This window comes from Gigantopelta aegis, chromosome 8 (assembly GCF_016097555.1).
Source record: "Gigantopelta aegis isolate Gae_Host chromosome 8, Gae_host_genome, whole genome shotgun sequence".
NCBI lineage: Eukaryota > Metazoa > Mollusca > Gastropoda > Neomphalida > Peltospiridae > Gigantopelta > Gigantopelta aegis.
Genome location: NC_054706.1, coordinates 63917074 through 63944748, shown reverse-complemented (window position 1 = coordinate 63944748; position 27675 = coordinate 63917074). Strand labels below are relative to the sequence as shown.

Here is a 27675-nt window from a genome sequence, read left to right as displayed (position 1 = left end):
CAGGGCGGGACGTAGCCCAGTGGTAAAGTGTTCGCTTGAAGCACGGTCGGTCTAGGATCGATCCGCATATGTGGATCCATCGGGCTATTTCTTGTTCCAGCCAGTGATCCACAGCTGGTGTAACAAAGGCTGTGGTATGTACTATCCTGTCTTTGGGATGGTACATATAAAAGATTTGATTGAAGAATATTTGTAGTTACACAATCAGTGAAAATATAGTAGTGTTTGGTGTAAACGGAGTAATTATTGTAGCATTTAGTCAGTAGCTAGTCAGGGCGGGACGTAGCCCAGTGGTAAAGTGTTCGCTTGAAGCACGGTCGGTCTAGGATCGATCCGCATATGTGGATCCATCGGGCTATTTCTTGTTCCAGCCAGTGATCCACAGCTGGTGTAACAAAGGCTGTGGTATGTACTATCCTGTCTTTGGGATGGTACATATAAAAGATCTCTTGCTCCTAATCGAAAAGAGTAGATCATGAAGTGGCGACAGCGGGTTTCCTCCCTCAATATCTGTGTGGTCCTTAACGATATGTTTGTTGCCATATAACCGTAAATAAAATGTGTCGAGTGTGTCGTTAAATAAAACATTTCTTTCCTTTCAGTAGTATAGCTGGTCATTAAGGATCTTTTCCATCTGTCATGTAATTTTATATAATATTTCAAGGAAAGTAAAAAGAATGGCTAAATATGTAATATTTCTCTAGATGGTAGAGTTACAACAGTAAACATTGATTATATGTTAGCCTCATCCACAGAATGATGTTTCTAAGAAGTTTCCAAAATAACAACTTAAAGTTTTATAAAAATAATTTCATATATATAGATTCTTTTCACAGAAAAAGAGAAAGACATGCCTACTATTGTTTCCTTCATTAAATGTAACAGTCTTGAAAATTGGAAATAAAATTTGGTTAACATTTTTAGATGAATAATGTACAGGTCCAGTTAAATAATGAGTGCAAGTGTGATATATTTTGCCATGCTCATATACCATGAAGGTTTCGAGCATGTCTGTGTCCCAGGTCCCGTCCCTGGATAGCCAGAAGCCTGATCCAGGACAGATTGTTATGTAATGAGCATTTTTTCAAATGGTTCAGAGTTATTGCCCCTGTTGTGTTCACATTATTTAAAGAAAGAAAAAAGAAAGAATAAAATAAAGAAATGTTTTATTTACATTACTGGCCTCGGTGACACAAGTGTTTAAGCCATCGGACTACAGGCTGGTAGGTACAGGGTTTGCAGCTTGGTACCAGCTCCAACTCGGAGCGAGTTCTTAAGGGCTCAATGGGTAGGTGTAAGGCCACTACACCCTCTTTTCTCTCACTAACCACTAACAACTAACCACTAACCAACTGTCCTGGACAGACAGCCCATATAGCTGAGGTGTGTGCCCAGGACAACGTGCTTGAATCTTAAATGGATATAAGCACGGAAATAAAAGTTGACACATTTACATTACTTGAACAGAAAGGTTTGGGTGAGGCTTTTTTGAAGTAGACTCTAAATAGTAAAAAGTAATAATAAAATAAACATAAAATTCAACCATAATTTTATTTTCCTTCTCTTTTCCAATAACATAACTATCCCTGAACTCAACACATACAATGGGTCAGGTTACAACAAACCAGTATAGCCTAAACTATTTTAGTTTGACACCCAATAGCCGAAGGGTATTTTTGTCCTGGTGTGTCGTTCAACATTCATCTATTCAAATTATTTTAATGTTTGACACATCATAACTGTGTGTTCTTCTTCCTAGATTACTTACAGTGTGTCGAAATACACTGAACGTAAAACGACTACTCGTCACCCATTCTGGAGATGGTGGAACTATTTTCACAGATCATGGGCATGGACGTGGAACTCAATGTTCTTGTTTGGGGTATAGTATTTTACTTCTTTAAAATTAAATTACTTAGATTTATGATTCACTGTGACTAAAAGGTTGTGTTTATAATTGCAATTATTACCATTTTTATTTTAATAAGGTTAGTATAATTTTAAAGAATAGAAATTACCTTTTTTGTAAATCCTAAAATATAAATGACTTTAAAAGTTTCTGAATGCTGGATCATTGAACTATTGGTAACATCAAAATTTGACATCAAAACCTACAGATGTCAGTTAACTTATGATCTTAACTGATGTATCAAATATATAATGTTCAGTAAATCCATATATTTTTATAGAATATTAAACAAGCTTCCATTTCTTATCATGTTTATGTCCCGAGTGAAATAATATTCAGTTGTTACGAGCTTTAGTGAGTGACAATGAAAATTATTTCACAAGGGACATAAACATGATACGAACTGGTAGCGAGATTAATATCCTATTTATTACCCATAATCGATCTTAATGTATATCACTCAACTCACTTGGTTAACGTTCCTGTAAGACTGTAGTGTGACAATTGATGACGTCATCTTGTGATGATGAAGTGTTACGTCCCACTTTACGATCTAGTGGGACATATCACTTTGATATGTACCAAGATATTTGTAACCATATGGGTAATAATTACTGATCTTAAATAGAGGTCAGGTCAAACATGTCTTTGAAAGTATATAAACCATTTTATTTCTCATTATTAAAAATAGCATTGAGTAATTTGAGGTCTTCAAACTTCTTTTTTGATACCAGTAATAACTGAATTCCTGAATTTTTTATTTTTTGTTTTCTTTCTGCTACAGGTGATAATTCCTTCTTGATACCAGTAATAACTGAATGCCTGAATGTTTCATTTTTTTTCTGCTACAGGTGATAATTTTCTTTCTGTTACAGGTGATAATTCCTTCTCGATACCAGTAGTAATTGAATGCCTGAATGTTTTGTTTTTTTCTGCTACAGGTGATAATTCCTTCTCGATACCAGTAATAATTGAATGCCTGAATGTTTTAGTTTTTTCTGCTACAGGTGATAATTCCTTTTTGATACCAGTAATAATTGAATGTCTGAATGTTTCGTTTTCTTTCTGCTACAGGTGATAATTCCTTGGTGCAGCTCCTTCAGCCTTAGATCTCTGTTCTTCGTTCGCCCATTCATGCCAGATCTCAAACTTAGCCAAGTTGATGTAAGTACATGCATTTTGTTTTCTTTTCATACATTATCCTGACCTCTTGCATTAGTGCATTTTTTCCTCACTAAACCAGACTAGCCAGAATATTATATTGCTCTTAACCATCCAGGAGTTAGAAAAAAAATAGTGGATCACTTGACTGGAATAAATGTGGCTGACTATAGCACTTGGATTGTCTGTGGGGATATCCAGCCATCTGACTGCGTCAACAATTGGTTACATTTCATATGTGACCACATTTCTACTTCTGCTTTCCAGCCATCATTCAAGTGAATGTTGGGAATTTCTGAGATACTTCTGAAGAATTTTATTTAATTTAAGCGTGGTTTGTCTTCTCCAGCCAGGTGTGATATTTCTTCATGTTACTCCATCGGTACGTTTGACATTCATAGCCAGGTTTTCCTATATCAGAAGTGCTTCAGTTTCATTGGATGCTATAAGAGTCAGGCGAACCATGTCACCTGTTATTTTTTTGCATTGCTACTACAAACAACAATAGGTGCATCCTAGTTATTGCCAAGGATGACAGTGTAGTAAGATTTGAGGTCGAGTTAAGTATTCATAAAATGAGAAAATTATCAAAATTTTTTACATTTTACTTTTTTGTTCAGATCATGCAGTAGAAATGTTTGGATTCATTGCTTATTGCCTTAGGTTGTTAGAAATTATCAAAATTTTCTACATTTTACTTTTTTGTTCAGATCATGCAGTAGAAATGTTTGGATTCATTGCTTAATGCCTTAGGTTGTTAGAAATTATCAAAGTTTTCTACATTTTACATATTTGTTCAGATCATGCAGTAGAAATGTTTGGATTCATTGCTTATTGCCTTAGGTTGTTAGAAATTATCAAAGTTTTCTACATTTTACATATTTGTCCAAAAATGCAGTAGAAATGTTTGGATTCAGGGGCCTAATTCTCAAAGGTATCTTAGGCTCTCCTAGACAACAAAGCATCCTCTTTGCAAGTGTTTTAGCATTGCACTGTGGGATCGCAAAGTTGCGAGGGTTTAGTGAATTAGGCCTCTGGGCCCTGTTCCACGAAGCGATCTTAACACTAAGATCATCTTGGTGCATAAGGTAGCTATGCACTTAAGGTGATCTTAGGGCTAAGATCGCTTTGTGGAATGGGGCCCCGATTGTTAAAAATGTTTGGGATATTTTGTTCACTATTGTGTTTTATATTCACACATTGATTTACATGTTGTTCTGTTTGTAGGGTGCCTTGTATCCTAAAGAATCATCTCTCACCCACACCTTGGTGTCGAGGTTCGAGGCTCTCTGGAAGAATGTCAGACATTCAAGAAAACAGTTTGAAGAAGCACCTGACACAGGTGACCGAGTTGTATTATGAAGTAACATAATTCTTGGTTTCAAAATAGCCATTCAGCTTTCAGGACAGAACAACATCTTATATTTTATTATTTTTCTTGAAATGGATATATTAATGCACTATGAAAATAAAGTTTAAATGTAATTACAGGGATTTGAGAGCTAGGCGGAAACGAGTAAATGTGCTTTTCCATTTCGTCTAAAAAAAAAAAAAAAACCCCATGCTGTTCAATACTGTTGACCACACAAGGTTCATTTGCATGCTTTCACGGTTTCAAGTTTATGATGTGTGCCTTATATTATATAAGTTATAATCAGTTTAGATTTGTTAGCATTGAATGCAGTTTTTGGCAGTTTCAGGGGTTGCAAACAATTTTTCTTCAGGGGCCCTTAAGCGGCCCCTGGACCCCGGCCACAGTAAGCTTTTTTGTTACAGCCTCTCTCACATCCCTGTAATTAATTGAAAAGTAAATAATATACTTTTTTATATGGATATTAATAGAATTCATCACCGTTGTGAGGTACAGATAAGGCAATTCCAACCTGAGGGACAAAATGTTTTTGTGAGGGCCAAGGTTTACCGAGGCTCTTACAAAAACATGTCCCAAGGGTTGGAATTGCCTTTTCTTGCCCACTGACAGGGTTATCCAGCTTTTGAACGGTGCTAGAAAAATCTATCTGACCCTAGAGCTAGATGAATCTGTCCGACCCGAGGGCTAGACAATTTCTACATACGCGTGACGTCATAACTCATGTTTTATGACGATTGACGTCATAACTCATGGTTTTAAAAATTCTGTAGAAATCATCTAGCTCTCGGGTCAGACAGATTTATCTAGCCCTCGGGTCGGACAGATTTATCTAGCCCTAGGGTCAGACAGATTTTTCTAGCACCGTGCAAAAGCTGGATAACCCTGCCCAGTGGGCAAGAATACTAAATATTAAATAATGTGTAAACTATCAAATTCAAAGGAATATCTTCATATAATTTTGAGTATTCAAGCCGTAACTAGTGAGATATATTTCCCAACCCCCTTTGACTTTTTTGCTTTAGAAATGCTATTTTGCCTGTTCTAAGAAAATCTTATATTATTGTCCACAGTTTCTTTTTTCACTGCATCTCAATTATTTTAAGCTAGGTAATTGTTATTAGGTCTCACTACACAGGTGTCATCTGCCATTGAAATCCATGTTAAATTGCCCAACTTCAAATGAAGATTGCTAATAGAACGGGTTCTCATTAGCACTAACAACATATACCATTGTGAATATACGTTATATAAGCATTTATTTTCACTCCAAAACTGAGAACATTTCCGTCTCAGTCTTTACATCTGGCTGTAGTACCGGTCCGAACAGGTGGTTCATTAACCGATTAACTCCGGCTGTCTCTTCCGCTATATACCCATGAACAGGTGGTTCATTAACCGATTAACTCCGGCTGTCTCTTCCGCTATATACCCATGAACAGGTGGTTCATTAACCGATTAACTCCGGCTGTCTCTTCCGCTATATACCCATGAACAGGTGGTTCATTAACCGATTAACTCCGGCTGTCTCTTCCGCTATATACCCATGAACAGGTGGTTCATTAACCGATTAACTCCGGCTGTCTCTTCCGCTATATACCCATGTCCCAAAAAGTCGATGCCCAATATTACAAAATAACATTGGCATAATACAGCCAGAAGGCTTACAATTAAACGTACAAATTGTTTTAATTCTTCCCCAATTCCTAGAAGTGAATATGTGAACCACAACATATGTCACAATTAGGAACTATATTGGACCGTGATGAATGAACTCTCACCTGAATGTGAACTGTATAGTGAAACCTTAATATTTTGCATGTGAAGTTACATAAATAGAGATTATTATACCAGCTTGTGTGTCGAAACAAGTGTCATGATTTTTGTATTGCCCGTGCGAGAGCGAGGGTAATACATGAATTCTGACACAAGTTTCATAAAATCAGTACGACTCGCACATGAGTGTAATAATTTCTTTATTATCCATATTATTGTTGTTCTTTTCTTTATGAATAACAAGACCCAACTCAAAATGTTTCAGCCACAACTAGGAGACGACGAAATGATGTCATATTTCAAATGTACAGTCTGAGCTAGGACTGGAGAAGCAACGTCATGTCACTTCCCAAAATTACGTCATTACACTTGTTATTACATGTGTGCTTTGTATGATTATTATTTACTCAGTAATGTTGAACCATATGGATAATAAAAAATAACTGTTGCAGGTTTCCTGGGCAAGAGTCTGACTCGTCACCTGAACCGGTTCTGGAACTACGTCCTGAAGGGGGCCGCTGGTTCGCTGCTGCTCGTGCTTGTGTTCCCCCTGCTGTGTCTGTCAGTGTCGTCCGTCTCCTTGGTGCTCTCTATCACATCACCAGTCTGGTAAGCTTGGTTCTCAGGTCCTGTGCTTATTACCTTTTTATAAACTCCAATAATCGGCATAATTCCCCACCAGGTCAGGGACCAATTTCACAAAACATCATAAGCTTAGTTTTGCACGTAAATGTAAATCTGCGACAAAACCACTAATATACATGTAACCCCTGCTAGTCCATAACAAAACACAACTTGGGTTTCGAGATTCTTTATTCCCATAGGAAAAAATCTATAAATATCTAAATGGTACATTTTGTTTAATAATTTGACATAACAACATAACATACATGAAAAATATAATAAATGTCTGGGTCCCACATAAAACATACAAATACACTAATATAACATTAAAAGACACTCGCCAGACATCAACAATCTTTAGTTTGCACTAAAGACGTCCCCATGGGTGCTCACCATCAAGATCATAATTATGTGAACTTAAGAGTGAAAGGCTATGAGAAGAATGAAAAGAAGGTGTGGTATTTGAAAGAAAAGGTCAGATGCATGCAGTGCAACTGTCATAATGCGTCACTCTAGTCAGTCAAGTGTAACCTATCACTAAATACACGTGCGACTAACCACAGAACTACAGTCCATACCCAACTACCCATTCTAACTATAAAATTATATATAAAAATAGCTAATGTATACATATTAATACAGTAAAGCACTAACTCATCTGTATTAACAATTGTATTAAAATATCCCTGGTTACATACATTTAGTATGAAATGTTTTCTTTTCTTTTGTCCATACACTGATTCATGTTCCGTCATAATGTAAATATAATTTTCTGCGTGAAATTGATGCCTTACAAAATGATATAGGACAGAGGTGTCAGTGAAAGACAGGTCCTGTTAAACAAAGATGGCGGACAGTTGGAAAGAACATGTTTTTACCATTGAAATGACAATAAAACAAGTAATTTTATTATTATTCATCAAACTATTAATGCATTCAAGAACAAAAAGCTACATAATATTGCATGATGGGGTGTTTTATTTATACTGTGCACAAATTATTGTTACATAAGTTGAGAAAGTCTGTAAGAGTCTGATAAAAATTTGTAAGTCACGATCGGGAGTGTTTACGATCCGAATTTTATGAACCAGTTTGTGTATAAGCCAAATCTTTTCTTTTGGAAAGTATTTCGAGACTTCAAAAGTCTGTTAATACACGCAATATATAGGACATTTAAATGTACAACAGGTATAATAACTGCTAGTTACAAATATAAAGTTACATTGTTTTGTGAAACTGGAGCCTGGTGCTTATAACACTTTTAGAGTCTAGACTCGAGACTCTTAATAGAGTCTGAGACACTAATGTCATGAAGCCAAACAAATCGTATGTGTGTGACGTCATTAGAGATTGAGTCTGGACTGTCAAAATTTTATAAGCACGGACCCATATTCTCCAAAGGCTATGTAGTTTTTTATTCCAAATTGTGGATTAAAAAATCCCCAATCTGAATAATTTTGTTTATTATTATTATTATATAAAGATGTATTTTGAAAATCATATGTAACACTTCCCTCATCAAAAAACATTTCATAACGCACAATAGAGTTATTAATTTGAATAAATACAAGTATATATATATTTTTACTCTTTTAAATTCTAACTTACCTTAATAACATGTTTTTAAAATAAAACTGAAAAGTCAAAGCCATGGACATCAAGTCAAATTTGAGAAATAAAACCAAAACACTTGACAGTGTCTGGTACTTTTAACAATATACCAAATCCATAAAAATTGGGTGGGTGTGATGTCATTAAAGGTTTGAGTATAGAGTCTAAAGTTCTGTAAGGACTGTTTGAAGGACATATATTCTATAAGTTAAGGTTTATGTAAATAAACCAGGTTTATATCATAGCAAAAGGATTTCCTGGATGTTGGCACAAGTAGCAACGTTAGTCCGCAAGTGCCAAATATCATGTTATATGTTAATATGTAATAAATCCTTAAAATGCTCATGTCTTGTTTTGCTGTTATATAAATTGAATTTATGCTCATTTAGGTTCTGTTGTTTTATTTTCGTACCATGATATTAAGATGTTACCATTTTTATTCAGTTGGTGCTCACCAGATTAGCCAATTGCTACAAAAAAAGTATTTTCTCTAAATGTTATACTAGTTTTTCAAGGAAATATTTTGACTATCTGAAAATTGGCCACACCAAAATTTGTTCCAATGTGATCCCTGTTAAATGCTAAGTATGACAGTTTGCAAAGTTATTTATTGTATAATACTGGATTATATGTTCACTTGGGTTACAAAGCATTGAAACACATTTCATCATCCCATCCAGTCCACCATGGTTGGTATATCTAAACGTTTGGCATGTTTTATCTATGCCTTTTTTTCTATTTGGTAGAAGTAGCCTACCTAGCAGTAACATGTTTCCTGTATTACTACATACATCTAGGCCAAATGTCAAAATTGTTTTTAAAGATAGCCAAAGTTTGAAATGTTTGAGGTGTTATACAAATCGGACAAAATTAAACACCTGTTTATGTCTTACACACTGTAACTACATACATTTACAATGCTTAAACACCTGTTTATGCCTTACATGTGTGTAACTACATACATTTACAATGCTTAAACACCTGTTTATGTCTTACACACTGTAACTACATACATTTACAATGCTTAAACACCTGTGTCTGAGAAAAACAGGCTCTGTAAATTTAACCCATATTGGTGACATTAAAGAATACATCATAAGAAGACAAGCTGTTTCTTTCAGTATATCTCAATTAAAATTGGTTTTGTTTAACGACACCATTAGAGCACATTGATTATTTAATCATCGGCTATTGGATGTCAAACATTTGGTAATTCTGACATGTAGTCTTAAAGAGAAACCCACAATTCTTTTTTCATTAGTAACAAGGGATCTTTTATAAGCACTTCCCCTCAGACAGGATAGCACATACCACGGCCTTTGACCAGTCATGGTGTACTGGCTGGAACATTATAAGAAGACATGCTGTTTCTATCACTAAATCTCAGTGATAGATCCATAGTTTATTATGTGATGGCGAGTGTCTCTTTCCTTTTTTTGGAGGGGGGGGAGACGTAGCCATGGGGTAAAGTGCTCGCATGATGCACTGTCGGTTTAGGATCGATCGCCATCAGTGGCCCCATTGGCCTATTTCTCGTTCAAGCCAGTGCTCTACAAATGGTGTATCAAAGGCTGTGGTATGTACTATCCTGTCTGTGGGATGGTGCATATAAAAGATACCTTGGTGCTAATCGAAAAGAGTTGCCCATGAAGTGGTGACAGCAGGTTTCCACTCTCTATATCTGTGTGGTCCTTAACCATATGTCTAACGCCATATAACCGTAAATAAAATGTGTTGAGTGCGTCATTAAATAAAACATTTCCTTTCTTCCTGCCTTTCCTTTTTATTCAGTCTCGGTGTATTAAGACCTGACAAATTGTTTCTCTTTATCACAGGGTTCCAACCCTCACCTTGCTTGCTCATGTCAGCTTCTTTATTGTCTATGACATCGACTGCCCAGGTACGTTCCATTGTCTAAACACATAAACTGATCTCAGGTTTGTATAACAGGTTGATGGAAATATTAAGTAGAAACAGGGTTCAAAAACAAAATGTGTGTGTGTCTGTGTCCGTGTGTGTGTATGTCTGTGTGTGTATGTCTGTGTGTCTGTGTGTGTGTCTATGTATGTCTGTGTGTGTGTCTATGTATGTATGTCTGTGTGTGTGTGTGTGAGAGAGAGTGTGTGTGTGTGCACATGTGTGTGAATGCATTTGTGTGTGTGTCTGTGTGTCTGTGTGTATGTCTGTGTGTGTCTGTCTGTGTCTGTGTGTGTGTGTGTGTGTGAGTGTGTGTGTGTGTGCACATGTGTGTGAATGCATTTGTGTGTGTGTGTGTGTGTGTGTGTACATTTGTATGTGTATTCACTAAACATATCAAATACAAATTAATGTGTTTGAAGTGTTTGTATAAAAAATCTGGCAATTTTCTGCAACTTTAGAACAGGTGACACACTGTACTGATATTGTGTGCATGTTCCGTAACCTTATTTTTGGGGGTTATTTTAGATCAGTTATTGTTCATTAAAATTAGGCAAAAAATCAAAAAAGTCGCTTTTACTTATGGGCGCTTGTGGCCAGGTGTCCAGTATTTATGTCCATTATTCCCAATAACAGTGGCTTCCTGACCAGAATTTAAAAAAAACAAAAACGAACTACGATTCATATCCCTATATATGGTGATTTTCGTTGTTGGTAAAACGATCAAATTTATTATCAAAATAGCTGTCACAATCAGCTATTGATCCCTGAAAATGACCGCGACGTGCCACCATGTTGTCAAGCGAAAATACTTGCCGAAAACCACTTTTTGAAGCCATTTTACAGTGAAAAATCTAATTTTAAAGACACAGGAAGCCAAGTTGTCTTTTGTTTCCTGTTACTAAATCGTTTCCGGTGAGTGTCATGTGCAAAACGGTGGGAAATATGAATTGGGGAATGCACTGTATACAGAGTACAGTATGTCGACTGGCATGACGTCGGGCGAGATATCTCATCTGCAGTAGTCAGAAGGTTAAACACATTATTATTGGCACACAGAAAATTGAAGCTACAAAATCGTGGTGGGTTTGTTTAGATTGCATTGATGTGAAATTATCAACTTTTGTATGATGCTGGTGGTACATATTATACTGTAATGACACACCTAGATGTTCACTAAGTGGATAATTAATTTCATTTCAACTTATTTTCGTGCTCATATCCATTTAAGGTTCAAGCTTGCTAACTTGAACACACACCTCGGCTATCTGGACTGTGTTCAGGTCAGTAAGTTAGTGGTTAGTGATTGGGAGGTTGGTGTAGTAATCTTACACCTACCCATTGAGTCATTACACACAATCTGGGTGGGAGCCGGTACTGGGAGGTGAACCCAGTATCTATCAGCCTTAAGTTCTCTGACTTAACCACTGCACCACCAATGCTGGTAGTAGGTAATAAATAGGTGTTACTTGTTTGGTGGAGATGGTCATGGCAATGCTTCTTTGGTCACATTTCAGTAAGAGTAGCCTGCATGGAAGCAACAGGTTTCTTCTCTAGACAAAGTGTTAAAATAACAATATGTTGGAGACCTAATAGCTATAGTTTACAATGTTACTGAAGTACCATTAACAAACATTCCTTTCGTTTAAATTCAGTGCTTATATTTTGTTTGTGTTAGCACTAGGTAAGTAGAAATAATAATGAAAATTACAAACAAATTTTCTAAATTATTTGTATGTTACAGATGAAAACTCGAACAAGATTTCAATTCTCTTGGAAGCCTTGATCTGGCGAATTCTCATCCAGGGATGCTTCCAGCCAGTTGCTGCCTTCCTGTTCGGAGCCGTTTGCTGTCCCCTCTCGTCGCTCTTTATTATTGTCTGTAAGTCAGATTTCAACAAATCCACTAGCCCAACGCCCAGGGCTAGTGCTTTTTAATACACCGCTAGCTCACAATGTTTTTCCTCCACTAACATACGTTTGATAAATGTTATTCTGACATTGGTCATCGCATAATGTCAACAAATCAATAAGTATATATTAATATTCAACTTGAACTAGATTTCTACAAAATACAGTAACAAGAGTTTCTACATCATCAATTACAACAATACACACAATACAGACTTTGTTGTCGTTTCGTTTTATGGACAGGAAACAACCTGAATAAAACGCGTGTTTTGATTGGTTGTGCAAGTCACGTGGTAGTAAAATCTTGCATGTCAATAAGGTAACAAATGTGTGAATGGCCAGTCCTAATTAATTAACAGACTAGTAGAACTGAAGTACAACCCCACTCATGTTTAGAATTACTGTGTTTGTCTGTTGTCTTCTAATTTACTGCCTTGCTCACTTAGGGATGTTGGCAATCAGGAAACTTAGCCGGCTTGACCTGTTTAATGTGTGTAGCAGTTTGAATAACGTTTCACATCTGTACAAGATAATTCTTTTTTGTCTATCAATTAACAAGTTAAATCTTGCCAATATATTTGTTGATATCTGTCTGACATGGGATATATTGCCCTGTGGACTATTTGAGCAACTGACATCACCGTTCCTGGTGACAATTCACTACCGAATACACAGAACAAGACCATGCATTATCGTGTTACATTGTATTGTGCATTAAGTTCTTTTGGGTGGTTAGAGAGAGAAGTTTGTTAAATTGCTTACCCACTCCGGATGAGGGGGGATTGGGGAGGCAGGCAGGCAAAAGTGAAAACATGACAATGGTTTAGGATCAAACTTGACAAAATAGGGTAAATCATGCAGTTTAAAAAAACTAAATTATTAATTTATTTTTGAAACTTCATTCACCTGTATAGGTCGAGATAAATTTTCACTAAATAATACTAATACTAATTTTTAAAATAAATGTTTTATACTCATGTACATAAAAAAGGAGAAGAAAACAGGTCAGCCATTTTTTTAGGTTCTATAAGGGTTGGATTCCTTGAAACATTGTTTTTCAGCGCTATATAAAGTGTGTTGTAATTGATCAGAAATTTGGGCTAGTGCTTTATTTTAGTGGGCTAGTGGAATTTACAAACCCACTAGCCCTGTGGCTAGTGACTTTTTAAAAAATTTGTCATACCCTGTGTAAGTTTAATTATCTCCTCTTACTGTGACCTGACCTCTCCCCCATTGCATCTCCCCCACCCATCTCATTCTCCCCCACCCATCACATTCCCCCCCCCCCCCCCCATCTTTCTTGTGGACTGGTAATGCAGTGAGTGAGAGGTTAGGTATTACAATTAGAGATGATGCTTAAAGTTTTCCTCAGTTATTGTAAAAATAAAAATCATGTTTACGTTATTCCATTATTTGGTATGGAGATAGAAAATACTATGTACATACAGTTAATGGCCATTGGATACTATTTTATTTAATGAGTTATTTCAAAACATATCTTAACGAGCAAAAGCAGGTTGGATACATTTTTAAACAAGGAGTTGTAATGTGAATGGGATCCAACAGACACAAATGTAGTATTCTACTTGTTACATATTCTTTTAAAAAAACAGGTTTGAAATGAATTCAAATGTTGTTTTTTCATTTTAAACTTATTTACAGCATCTGCACTTATAGTTAACTTATATTATATGGTGTCACATAGCAATCAGTTTAATGTTAACTTATACATAACAAAGCAATCAATTTTGATAGTATGTATTTCATTTGATGGTATGACTGTGGTAACTGGATCATACCCTAGGAAGAGCCAATCATATGTATTTAAATTTATAACATACATATGTGTTATTGATGTATGCTATCATAAATAATATAATTTTTGAAGTATGCATCAAAACAAGAGAGGGTAAAAATTCCTGTGTTTTCAGTTTGATTTGAAGTAAGAAGAAAAGTAAAAGTGTTTTGAGAATACCAAAAAAGCACTATTTTTATGTGCAATTTAGAAAACAGTCGGCTCAGAAATAAATAACTTGTGGTACATATAGTAAAAAAACTACATTCAATGGTAGGAAGGACTGTAGAATATTTCTTCTAGGTACAAAGTGGAATGCATTTAATTTTCTAACGGCTGTAGTTGTAATTGTGTTTTTTTAATTAAAAACATTTTAAAAAATGGATAGGTGGGCAATGCTGGTGTTTTAACTTTTAGTTGATTTGAACATTTATGTGGTTCGTTTCTTCTCAGTTGGAGTACTGCGACGAGGAGGTCGGGGATTGTGGGATAGTTTCATGTTCCACGCCATCATCAAGAGTCGTGGTAGAATTCCTGCCAGTGATGGCTTCGTAGCCAGGAGAATAGCTGGTCCTGGCCTCGCTTCCAACTACTTCTACCAGGTAAGATGATTATCTCCAGGGATGTGAGAGCTATGTGGAAACGCTTAAAGGAAATGTTTTATTTAACGACGCACTCAACACATTTTATGTACGGTTATATGGCGTCAGACATATGGTTAAGGACCACACAGATATTGAGAGAGGAAACCTGCTGTCGCCACTTAATGGACTACTCTTTTCGATTAACAGCAAGGGATCTTTTATATGCACCATCCCACAGACAGAATAACACATACCATGTCCTTTGATATACCAGTCATGGTGCACTGGCTGGAGTAAGAAATAGCCCAATGGGCCCACCAATGGGGATCGATCCCAGACTGACTGCACATCAAGCGGACGCTTTACCCCTGGGTTACGTCCCACCCTGAAACGCTTAAATGTGCTTTTCCATTTCATCTAAAAAAAAAAAAAAACCCAATAAGAAACGATGCGCCTTTCGGCTGATGGAGTATTCGCGCGTAGTACACGTGACTAATATAAAGGATAAATGCCTTTTCATAAATTTGGCCCAGTATTTTTGAGACCTAATATCCGCTGTTTTTTTTACAAATGAATCATTCTATATTTTAGATCTACTATCTACTGATTTAAAGAAATATTATTTTTATTCTTTATTTTAACTAATTAAAAGATTCTTTATTTTTAGCCTAATACCTACTATCCATTGTTTTAAACAAATATTTCCATTTTATTTTATTAAATGAAAGCAATCTGTATTTTAGGTCTTAATACCTACTGATTTAAACATATTATTTCCATATTTGGGATTTCAGCAAATGAAAAGATTCTATGTAATAATATTTTTTTATTTAAACAAATATTTCTATAAATTTTGTTTAAGATGCAAACCTATTCTATATTCTTATGAAACTTAAAGTCTAGACTTTAATAAAGTCCGGACTTTAACGTAATGCTATTTGAATGGGGTTGCCATGACATTAAAGTCTGGACTTTATTAAAGTCTAGACTTTAAGGTTTATAAGCACGGGGCCTGGTATTTAGATTTGAACAAATACACATGTATTTCCATTGTTTTGTTTTTCCAGATTCGTCCTGAGCAGACGTTGGCCGCGTTGGAAGCAAGCATTGAGCTGGATGAGTTGGAGGCTTGGAAACACTCGGTTCTCAAGGTCATTGATCAGCCCAAGGAGGCCTACAGGTCAGTGAACTTATTCTTTCTCTCTTCTACTTTCTTCCTTCTGGTTTTCTCCACAGTCACCTGTCTAATTTCTGCTACTGAGTCTGACTGTGTCGTCCCATCAAGATTATGAACTATAATATGACAATCGGAGCCAAGTCATCATCATGAAGCACATCCAACATAACGTGCTGATTGGAACAAGCTGTTTTGAAGCACACCCGTCATAGTCGATACATGTGATCTGCCTGTTGTAACAAATATCCATTTTTATTTGTAATTCCTCTTGCTGTCTCAACACCACATTCCAAACCTTGTCTCTCCAGCTGACATGTATCCTATGTTTTTGCTACTAGCACTATTAACCAGTTAATTATGCTGCTGCTGATGGTTGCCATAGAAACTGACTTTTATTCAGTTATTGGCCTGGAGGACCAACCACTTTCCTGAGATCATATACATTCCTTGAGTAAAAGCTCAAAGATATGAGAAGTTTTGCTACAGTTAAAACAGTATATTTAACAATGAATGCATGGCTTTCATTATTGTCAATTTTCTATGATACTTTTGATTTTGGAACACGTTTTGTACCATTATTAGCATAGTACGAGGTAGGGGTGTCATGAAACACCTACCTCACGTATCATGACACATAGCTCACGACACAATATGTATTGTGATACCTGATGCACCGTAAAACAAGAAGTTGAAGCGTAGTGAAATGATACATGGTTAAAATAGGAATTGATATACAAGCAAGGGTATTGTGTATCGTATCGTCGAAGTGACCAGAACATTTAATATAGCAGTTAATTAATACTGAGATTTAATGCATTTAAGTTTAATTCATCAAGCACCACTGTATCAAGTAACCTTGTGCTTAAAACTTATATGGGGGCTTGTAAAACTATACAGTGAAACCCCTCAACACTGGACCCTCAGTAAACCAGAATTCCCCATAAAACCGGACGTTTTTTATGGTCCCTTTATAAACATCAGTACAGAACAGGACCTCTCTAAACTGAATACCCCTTATAACCGGACTTTGTACTTGGTTCTTATAGAGGGGTCACTGTACTAAAATTGCATATGAAAGTAGAGGTACTGTAATAAAACCCTATTATATATAAAATTAGCCATAAAAGTTTTTGCTTTGTTCAGTTTAAGAAGGGGATTGTGTAGGATAGTTTGGTTGATATGTTGCATGCAGTAGGGGTGGGGATACGACCTTTTTCCTGGTCTGGGACCGATTCTCGATCTCTGAGACCAAAATTGTTAAATATGTTAACATTGTCAGCAATGGAATTCTATTTGGTATTGTACAACCTGTAATGATAGTTTGTTGCTGTATATTTACTATATGACAAATAAAACATCCTTACTTTTTATAACTATGATCATTCTCACTATGATATGCTCAAGACAAAAACAATAATAGTATATCCAAAGAACTAGATAACCTTGACCTCTGGGACAGAATTCCTTTGAGTTGTCAGCACTAATGTTCCGACTAAATGATGAATTTTGTTGATTATTATTTTAGCTGCATGTTGCCACATCATCTTAGGTGCATTTGAGGAGTGTAAAAATGCCACGTAGTAATTACTAGAATGTTTTGTGTAATGGTGCGTACTAAAACCCAAGTTGAAGTGGGTGTGTAGGTACAAAAGTGTGGTTCTTTTGGCAGAGAACAAACCCATTGTGGTGAAATGTGGCAAAACCTTCCAACTAGCTAGTTTTCTCCGTAATTTACGACCACCAATACCACAAATACGTTCTGTGCATTTGTTGACTTTTTTCGTGCTGATTTTGTCTGTTACATTTTAAAGCTTGATGTTTGTACTGCAGTTAACCTGGAAATATCTTTCAAGTGATGGCAGCTACCATATTTTATGACCAAGGCATCTGTGAATGTGACCTTGTGATGATTAATTAAATGTTGTTTTGGGGCAGGGTGATGATTTTTTATCTAGATAAAGGTATTTATTCAAATGACTGTTGAGAGTCACCCTTAAAAATAATATTGTTAGTTATCAAACCAACTTGCAAAAATTACTAAGATTTACTACTTCTTCTTTTTTTTCTTTTTTAGTTTAAAATGATTTTTTTCTTTCTTATTAAAAAAATAACAAATGAAATAAAATGCTGATTTATTCACTGCTGACATAGTGTGTCATGTTACAGCATTTCAGCATTTATTTGAGCATGATGTCTTTATTGTATGGTTCTACATATCACATATATCACATATGAGGAGAGTATTTAGACACAAACCTATACCCAGTATTTAAAAACCCACTATTTTATTTCCACTTTATTCCAAGACAGCTGAATTACAAGGCTCCCTTTATCCACTGCCAAACTAGCCAATTGCTAATTTTCATGCAAAATGGCGACAATATTTAGTGTTTGGCTAATAAAATGTTCTTTAAATTAACCAGTTTTGAATAATTTTCAAGGAAATGCTTTACGTACGTTACAATTGGCTAAAACAATTGGATAAACCCTGGATTTAATACTTTGTTAAAGGTTCACCTTTTCCCCAAAATTAACCCTCCACACTCTTCTATCCAGGAAGTCTTGTGTGTCTGTATGTGTGACAGATGTCTTTGACAATGACTTGATTTTTCATTTTATCAATGTGGAATTTAGATATACTTTAGTGGTTACTTCACTTCAGGAGCTGTGGGTTACTGGATCAATCCCTGTTTGCGAACCCACAGGATTATTTCTTGCGTCACCGCTAGTATATATCAAAGATCATGCTGTTGGTCTGTTGGAAAGTGCCCATAAATGATTCTTTGCTGCTATTCAGTTCAAGACATCTTTGTGGTGACAGCATTTTTCTTATTGAGATTTAACAGCCACTGAATAAACAATGTATTGAGGTGTTAGTAACCTTTTCATGTCTGTGTTGGAATGACGTCACAGACAGAGCCTCTTTATGACATCAAAGTAATATTGCTAATAACGACACCCAGTGCGCCTTTGTGTCCATTTAATGTTATTAACTTAATTGATGTGCTGTGAAGCTAAGCAAGTGTTACTGAATACTGTGCTGAGATGTCATTAAATGGACATTTCTTTTCTTTTATTAATGTGTTTAAAGGCATTTTCCCTATGTGCACAGTTTTTGATGTGATGCAGGCACAATGTGGGCAGGGAACACAGAAAACAGACACATAAAATGGGCTTATATGAAACCACGACTACATGTATTAATCACCATAAAAACTGATTAAAATTGTTTTCTGATGCATCCGTTTTTCATTTTCCACCTTTACTCCACATCAGAAACCATGTACATTAAAAACAACCGTAACCCTGTCATTTGTGCGTTTATTGCAGATTTTAAAGATTGTCCTTGGTGGATTTTATGTAGATAGTCTATTGATAACTTTTTCAGAAACACCCCAAAAACTGCAAACATTAAAAACAGCATTGACACACTGTCATTGTGTGTCTATTCCAAAGTTTTAAACATTGTTCTTGATGGATTTTATATAGATATAGTCTTACAATATGTTTTTCAGTGTTACATACATAAAATATTATGTCACATGTACCATATGTTTGATATTCGACAGCTACTGGTTACATTATGTGCTGGAGTGTTGCAAGTTGTTATAACACTATGCCTTTTTCTTGTTTTCTTTTCACTAGAAATATTTGAGTTAATCTCTGTTAATGTACTGAGATTAACACACTAGTGATAGGTTAGATGATATCCTTATTCTTGTATTATGTAAAACTGGTAACAAACACAGACAGTATCCCTGCTCTTGTATGAAACTGGTGATAAACACAAGCTGTGTTATCATTCATATCAGTGATTTTGTTAAACATGTATTGGAGTCTCACCATATTATCTCTAGTTATTTCTTTGGGTATGGCACTACGGACTTGAATCTTTACAATGTGTGTGATGAATGTAACCACAGTCAACAGGGGGTATGGGGGCCTCTCTCACAAAGAAAATGGGTTAGGTTTATGGTTAGGGTTAAGAAAATCATACCTTCTGGCAGAAACCCTGCATGAAACATGTTTTTTTTTTTACTTTAGCCTCCAGATCAAAGTAACAATGTCAATGTTGGGGAGCCTTGAATCATTGCCTTACGATGGTAATACATATTGTATGTATTTTCCTTAATATAAAATTCCTGCATTTCCAGTATTCTGCTATGGAGAAAGTGATGTGCATCACATATGTTTGAACTTTTTAATTTTGTTTATATTCTGCCATCAAACATTGCATGATATATGACAAAGATGTCTATAGAAAAAAAGAAGGGCAAAATGGTCATCTGTCATCTGTTCCATGCTCGTCCACTGGCCTTGCCAGATACTGGACATGGGATGGACATAGCTGAACCTAGTTTGGATATAGGCATTTTAATAAATTTACTCTGATTCGGTCATCTGTCGACAGTAACAGGAAAGAAAAGGAATGTTTATTTAACTGTACACCTTAGTACATTTTAAACTGTGGCTGTTCGGTATCCATTATATTGCCATTTGTCTGGATGTTCTGGTGAGTCTATGGGACTAGGAGAAAAGTGCTACAGGTCAGAGGTCAGGTTAAATATTCATACAAAAAGAAAACAATTCAAGTTTTCTTCATAATAAAACTTGGTCCAGAGTGAAAGAGGAAACTTGCTGCTGTTACATAGACTACTCAGGGTGAGATGTAGCCCTTTGGTAAAATGCTTGCCTGATGCGTGGTCGGTCTAGGGTCGATTCCCATCAGTGGGCACATTAGGCTATTTCTCGTTCCAGCCATTCAACCGCAACTGGCGTATTAAAAGCTATGATATGTGCTATCCTTTCTGGTACATATAAAAGATCACTTGCTACTAATAAAACATTGTAGCAGGTTTCCTCTCTGAGACTATATGTTGAAATTACTGACTGTTTGACATCCAGTAGCTGATGATTAATAAATTAATGTGCTCTAGTTAACAAAACAAACAAATTGTCATTGGTTACTCTTACTAAGTCACACCCAGGGATCGTATGTATATCTCATGTACATGATAGAATGTACAAGTCATGGGGCTCTGGTTTGAACTGGAGGAAAAATCCACCAGGGCCAGTCAGCTGTACATCCCATTGTACCTCAGATGAATGTTTCATCACTGAGGTGCATCCTGCATAAAACAGAAGGGATATTTTGAAACAAATGTAGAAAATATTTTGTAGATAAAAAAAAACCAGCAAAAAAAAGCTCCCAACGTTTTGTGAGATATCAATGGCTAGTTCAAAGAAATCTCTGAAAATATTGATTGCTTTTTAATTGTTTGTTTGCTTACTTGTTTGTTTATATTTTCCTTTTTGCAAAAGGCTCAATACAATGTTTAGGTTTGGGCACTGACTATACAGACAGAAACAGAGCGAGAGAAAGAGAGAAAAAACGTTATTACTAGTTTGATCTAAAGTTACCATAATCACTTGCATTATCTCTGGAATACTGTTTTCCTCTCTGTTGATGTAGTATTGTTATTTGGAGTCTGACAGTCCCATCGTTACAGATACTGGTTATATTATGTACGGTATCTTGCTGTAATGGAGCTTGAGCAGAGAAATGTTTCCATTAAATATATATGTCAGCATTGATGGAAGGCTCACCACTAAGTCATTTTCCATTACCCATGATAATAACATTCATACATCCATAGGCTGGTATCATGACACTGATGGGCATATGATTTCCCATGGTAGAAACACTGATGGTCTGATGTGTAATGGGTTAAAGGATCAATCCTCATCAGGAGAAAGAAAAAGAAAGAAATGTTTTATTTAACGGCACTCTCTCAACCCATTTTAATTATGGTTATATGGCATCAGACATACGGTTTAAAGACCATCGAGATAATTAGAGAAAATCTGCTGCTACCATACCAAGGGTTACTCTTGTCGATTAGCAGCAATGTTCTTTTGAATCCACCACCCCACAGACAGGATATCACATACCACGGAGTTTGTTAAGCCATTTATGGAGCATAAGAAATAGCCCAATGAACTCACCAACGAGGTAGACCATCTGCACATTGGGCTAACACTTTACCATTGGACTGACTACATCACACCATCACATGTTTCTTATCCACTAGCCTGTATTAGATTTTGTATGTAGCTAAACAATTCAGACTTAATCTCGAGTTTATACCATTATCTTTTAGACATACATGTATCTACCTCAGTCTGTAGAGCACTCATCTGAGATTCTTGGGTCATGGGATCGAACCCCTCAGAAGACCCATTGTGTTTTTTTGCTGTCCTAACAATGCCTCATGACTGGTATATATCAAGGAAGGAAGGAAATGGTTTATTTAATGATGCACTCGCACTCGACACATTTTATTTATGTTTATATGGTGTCGGACATATGGTTAAGGACCACACAGATATTGAGGGAGGAAACCCACTGTCGCCACTTCACGGGCTACTCTTTTCGATTAGCAGCAAGGGATCTTTTATATGCACCATCCCATAGACAGGATAGTAGATACCACAGACTTTGATATGACAGTCTTGGTGCACTGGCTGGAGGGAGAAATAGCCCACTGGGCCCACTGATTGGGATTGATCCCAAACTGACCGTGCATCAAGCACTGGGCTACGTATCTTACCCTGGTATATATCAAAGGTTGTGAAATATGCTGTTCTGTTAGTGGGAAAGTGCCTATAAAAGATCCCTTGCTGCTAATAAAAAAATATAGCGAGTTTCCTCTAAAGATAACTGTCAGAATTACTAAATATTTGACACCTAATAGCTGACACAATAACACCATAATTAAAATGTATTGAGTGCATTGTTAAGTAAAACATCCCTTCCTTCTTCCTTCTAATAGCTGATGATTAATTAATCAATGTGATCTAGTGCTGTCATTAAACATAACAGACTTTAACTCTCTCTTTTTTCTGAAAAGAACACATACTGTTAGTGTTCATATTCATTATCTTCTAACAGCCTCAGTTTACTCATCTATCAGACTGACTACAAGGAAACAGTGTAAATATCTTGTGCTGCCCAAGTCGTTTTTTGACTAGCGTGCACTTAAAACAAGACGTAATGGATTGTCACAGAGTATTAGGCTGGCAGCTGACAGGACGCAGCATGGCGGTGATTCACTATGTCAGCACAAATAGGCTGTGCTAATCCCAGCCATCCATCATCACCATTTCACAGCAACAAGTAGTTTTTGTAATAAATGAAACTGTTGGAGCTTTTGAATAATATTGCTACACAAACTTTCCACTTTTCATGATTATACCTGTATTACCAATAATACTTGTCGTTTAGCCATTAGATTAATGTATATTCAACTGTCGCAGCTCTTGAATAAGTTTGGTACGTAAAACTTGCCAATGGATGAAGGGTTTTCCAACCCTGACATCATCAGTGTTTTTGGGAGCAATGAAATACATGACCATTTCACAGCAACAAGTAGTTTTTGCAGTAAATGGAACTGTCCTTGGTTTTGAATAATTTTGCTACACAAACTTTCCTCTTTCCATGATTATACCTGTATTACCAGTAATACTCCTTATTTAGCCATTAGATTAATGTATATCGTCGGCGAAATGACAAAACTTTGTAACTACACTTCAAAATTTTACGGGAGAGCAAAAAAACTGAATATTTTTCGAAAAATACATTATTTTGTTATAGTCATTGTTATGCGAACATATTAACAGTTAATAGTGAAAACTACTTAATAGTTGGTGTCAGGTCTACAAATGTACAAATGTAGTTACGACATTTTACACCTGAAATGTCGTTGAAAATGTCAGTTACGACATTTTGATCTAGAATTTAACACAGGTTAAAGGAATGAGGCAAGATCTATACATGTAGATACGACGTTTTGTCATTTTGTTTCTTGGACCAGTTATAATCCGACTATTTGTCATGTGACAGTCAGACACTTTCTAATAGGCTGATAGTTACAATCTCATGACAAAAGCAGAATATGAACATTCTAACTCTGGAATTCCAAAAAGTGATTTCTCGCCAAAAGTGTAGTTACGACTTTTTGTCATTTCGCCGACAATATGTCTTTGCAATAAATGAAACTGTGGCTGCTTTTGAATAATTTTGCTACAGAAACTTTCCCTTGGATTTGGGGCCTCCCAACCCAGACAACATCAGTGTTTTGTGGAGCAATAAAATACATCACCATATCACAGCAACAAATAGTGTTTGCAATAAATGAAACTGTGGCGGCTTTTGAATAAGTTTGCTAGTAAAACTTGACAATGGATGAAGGGTTTCCCAAACCAGACATCATTAGTCTTTTGGGGAGCAATGAAACACATCACCATATCACAAGTAGTTTTTGCAATAAATGAAACTGTTGGAGCTTTTGAATAATTTTGCTACACAAACTTTCCACTTTCCATGATTATACCTGTATTACCAATAATACTCGTCGTTTAGCCATTAGATTAATGTATATGTCTTTGCAATAAAGGAAACTGTTTGCTTTTGAATAATTTTGCTACAGAAACTTTCCATTGGATTTGGGGCCTCCCAACCCAGACAACATCAGTGTTTTGTGGAGCAATAAAATACATCACCATATCACAGCAACAAGTAGTCTTTGCAGTAAATGAAACTGTAGCATCTTTTGAATAATTTTGATTTGTAAAAGTTGGATGCAGTGTTCCAACCCAGACATCATCAGTGTTTTAGGGAGCAATAAAATACTTTTGAATTGAAAGAAACCAAAAAACCCCAACCTTTCCATTGGGTTTGAACATGGATGTAGCCAAGTAGTAAACCACTCGCCTGATGTATGATTCATCTACACTGATTCCCGTCAGTGCCATAGTGGACTATTTCTTATTCCAACCAGCGTTTCACAGCCAGTCACTGTAATGTTAAAGGCTATGGTTTGTACTCTCCTATCTGTGGTATGGTGCTTTTAAAATAACCGTAATAATATGTCTGACACCATATATCAATAAATAAAAATTGGTACAGTCATTATACTGTATGTTCTGCCTTTTCCATGTGTTAATGGAAAGGTGCATATAGAAAACACTTGCTGCTTTTCCGTGTGTCAATAGAAGAGTGCATATAGAAAACACTTGCTGCTTTTCCGTGTGTCAATAGAAGAGTGCATATAGAAAACACTTGCTGCTTTTCCGTGTGTCAATAGAAGAGTGCATATAGAAAACACTTGCTGCTTTTCCGTGTGTCAATAGAAGAGTGCATATAGAAAACACTTGCTGCTTTTCCGTGTGTCAATAGAAGAGTGCATATAGAAAACACTTGCTGCTTTTCCGTGTGTCAATAGAAGAGTGCATATAGAAAACACTTGCTGCTTTTCCGTGTGTCAATAGAAGAGTGCATATAGAAAACACTTGCTGCTTTTCCGTGTGTCAATAGAAGAGTGCATATAGAAAACTCTTGCTGCTTTTCATTAGGAGTCGCTATATAGCAGTGGCATGCAGGACTCGCACTGGAACAAATTTTGATTTAGCCAATTTACTAATATGAGGAATATATCCTTAAAATTACTAAAATGTGGTTAATTTAAGGAATATTTTATTAGCCAAAGACTAAATCTTGTAGCCACTTTGTGTCAAATTTAGTTGTTGGCTAATTTGGTAATGGACAGGGTGAACCCTGGCATGTTTCATCTGTCTTTTTCTTGATCATGTTACGTTAAAATTATTGCCAAATTTCCATAGTTAAAAAATATGTTAATGTTCCTTTAAGCAAATGTTATTTTCTTTTATTTGACTACAAATATTTCCAATGGATTTGAATTATGTTACTACAAACATCCAGTTGCTTTTGAATCATTTAGCTACAGACATTTTCAATGGATTTGAATCATTTTACCTCAAACTAATCCAGTTGCTTTTGAATCATTTAGCAACAGACATTTCTAATGTATTTGAATTATGTTACAACAAACATCCAGTTGCTTTTGAATCATTTAGCTGCAGACACTTCCCATGGATTTGAATCATTTTGTCACAAACAAATCTACAGTTATTTCTGAATCATTTCCATTGATTTGAAAATAATAAACATAAAATACTTCTATTGGTTTAGAATAATTTACCTGCAGACATTTCCATTGGTTTCAAATTATTTAACTAAAAATATGTGTTACTGGTTGTGATTCGCTTAACTGCAAACAGTCCGATTGCATATATATGTACTTACATGTACTATTTATTAATATTGCTAGTCATTTTATGTGGTGTAAATGCACATGTGAAGCAGGCATGTATCATCCAAGGGGGGGGGGGGGGGGGGGGGGGGGGGTTTGGAGGGGGTGTATATAGAATAGGTGTGTATGTTTTTGTGTGTCATGGCCTACACATTTGGGTTTAGCCAATTTTGAGAAATGTAGAATATTGCCTTGAATTTATTAAAATGTGGTTAATTTGAGGAATATTTTATTAGCCAAAGACTAAATTTGTAGCCATTTTGTATAATAATTAGCAATTGGGTGAGCCCTGTGTGTGTGTCTGTCTGTGTCTGTGTCTGAATGTGTATATGTCTGTGTGTGTGTGTGTGTGTATGTGTAAGTTTGTAGGATTGTTTGTAGGTGAATCTGTTTGTGACTGTGTATATATGGGTATGTGTGTAGATCGATAGATAGATATACATGTAGGTATAATATATGTATTCATACTATATATGCACAGTAGCAGGAGCCCATTAATTTAGCTTCTCCTGACAAGTACAAGTGGCCCACTCAAGCTAATGTCAATTAACTTGTCATATTCAACTGCATGGTCATGAGATACGGCTGTGTTTTAAAATCCTCTCACTCCAACATTGGGCCCACTGACATCTTTAGCACCTCATAACGCACCCAGCAGCTATTTAACTTGCCTTCAAAGTTACACTGGCCTCTGATTCGAGAGCCAACTCTCAAAAATGTCTGATTTATTGCCCATGTATGTCTGTCAATCTGACATATTTTTATAATGGTATTTCTCTTTTCCTTTTCTAAGAAGTTGAATAAATTGTCTTCCACCTCCAGTTGAACTTTATACTTTTGATCTTATTAACCCTTCTGGCAAGATGTGTGGAATTTTTCTTCAGTAAAGACAACCTGTACTGCAGTTTATTTCTGGAAAAAACTCTTTTGTTTTATTACACTTGACATTGGTATCTGTTTGGTGTGTGCTTGAGTGCAAATTGTTTCTCATCAAGGTGATAAAAAAAGAATTTTGAATTTTGAAATTAACAGTACTTTCTTGAAAACAACTAAAAGTAGTTTTTTGAGTTATTCATAGAATTGTGTAATGAACCACTATAATTTTCTAATTCTTCTAAGCTTTATAATCATCATCATCATCATCATCATCATCATCATCATCATCATCATCATCACAGGGCTCAAAATAGGATGTTAAATATTGCATTAAAAAACCCACAAAATTTATATATAAGAAAATATATTTTTAAAAATAAGACCACATGGGGTGAGTGGAGGATTTGAGACATTGTGTGAAAAATTAGGATCTCTGAGATGTATTTTAGAGCATTAGGGAATTAAAATATAACAGAATTACCAACTAAATAGCAGATGACATAATTGTACAATGTAGATACATTTGTCTCTTGAAAAATGACCAGCACATTTTAGATAGTTTTAGCTGGTGAATGTTTAGCTTACCTGTTAGATCTAAAAAAGTGACTACTTTTTGCAGGCTGCTATTTCAAGCCCAGCATTAGCAGCAACACACCACCACCACCACCACCACCACCACCACCACCACCACCATCACCATCACCATCACCACCACCACCACAACCACAACCACAACCACCACCACCACCACCATCATCATTATTATCATCATCATTAAGATTCACATTAGAAA

General features: G+C 35.9%; 1 protein-coding gene across 1 annotated transcript in view; it reads left to right on the top strand.

The window, feature by feature from the left end:
* Window positions 1-27675, top strand: part of LOC121378908 — a 176988-nt gene that overhangs the window by 26474 nt on the left and 122839 nt on the right. Inside the window, exons 18-25 of the mRNA XM_041507286.1 lie at window positions 1760-1882; window positions 2984-3073; window positions 4298-4412; window positions 6668-6824; window positions 10286-10350; window positions 12112-12249; window positions 14527-14675; window positions 15725-15837. Coding sequence (XP_041363220.1) covers window positions 1760-1882; window positions 2984-3073; window positions 4298-4412; window positions 6668-6824; window positions 10286-10350; window positions 12112-12249; window positions 14527-14675; window positions 15725-15837 — 950 coding nt within the window. The remainder of the gene's footprint in view (window positions 1-1759; window positions 1883-2983; window positions 3074-4297; window positions 4413-6667; window positions 6825-10285; window positions 10351-12111; window positions 12250-14526; window positions 14676-15724; window positions 15838-27675) is intronic.